Consider the following 370-nt stretch of genomic DNA (forward strand, 5'->3'; position numbering starts at 1 on the left):
ATGTAAGACATGGAGACCAGGGCTTGTGTTCGTCTTGCAGTCCGTGCTTCACCTTGCACTACTTCCACCCTCGGGGTCCAGGAGTGTTTTGCTTTTCATAGCCCTCACTCGAGGGCAGCACTGCTGGGCAGCACAGTTTCTGTGACTGACGCACGTGAATTTTTCGAGGGGGAAGGAGGGGGCCCGTCCGGCCCCTCGCTGACTCTCTGCCTTTGCCTCCACAGCCTCACGCCTCACTATGTTTACCCGCAAGCTATCATCCAGCCCAGCGTGGTGATCCCTACCCCTGTGCAGTCCATCACATCTCCCTACATCGACTACACCGCCGCCAGCCAAGCCTATTCCCAGTACACCACGGCTGCCTACGCCC

At 58.6% G+C, this 370-nt stretch overlaps 1 protein-coding gene across 1 annotated transcript in view; it reads left to right on the forward strand.

Annotated features, from left to right (window-relative positions):
• The window catches only part of LOC104278657 (RNA-binding protein 38), a 12,955-nt gene that overhangs the window by 12,427 nt on the left and 158 nt on the right, over positions 1-370 (forward strand). Inside the window, exon 3 of the mRNA XM_009875687.1 lies at positions 225-366. Within this exon, the coding sequence (XP_009873989.1) occupies positions 225-366 (142 nt within the window). The remainder of the gene's footprint in view (positions 1-224; positions 367-370) is intronic.

This window comes from Apaloderma vittatum, unplaced genomic scaffold, assembly GCF_000703405.1.
Source record: "Apaloderma vittatum isolate BGI_N311 unplaced genomic scaffold, ASM70340v1 scaffold28238, whole genome shotgun sequence".
Lineage (NCBI taxonomy): Eukaryota > Metazoa > Chordata > Aves > Trogoniformes > Trogonidae > Apaloderma > Apaloderma vittatum.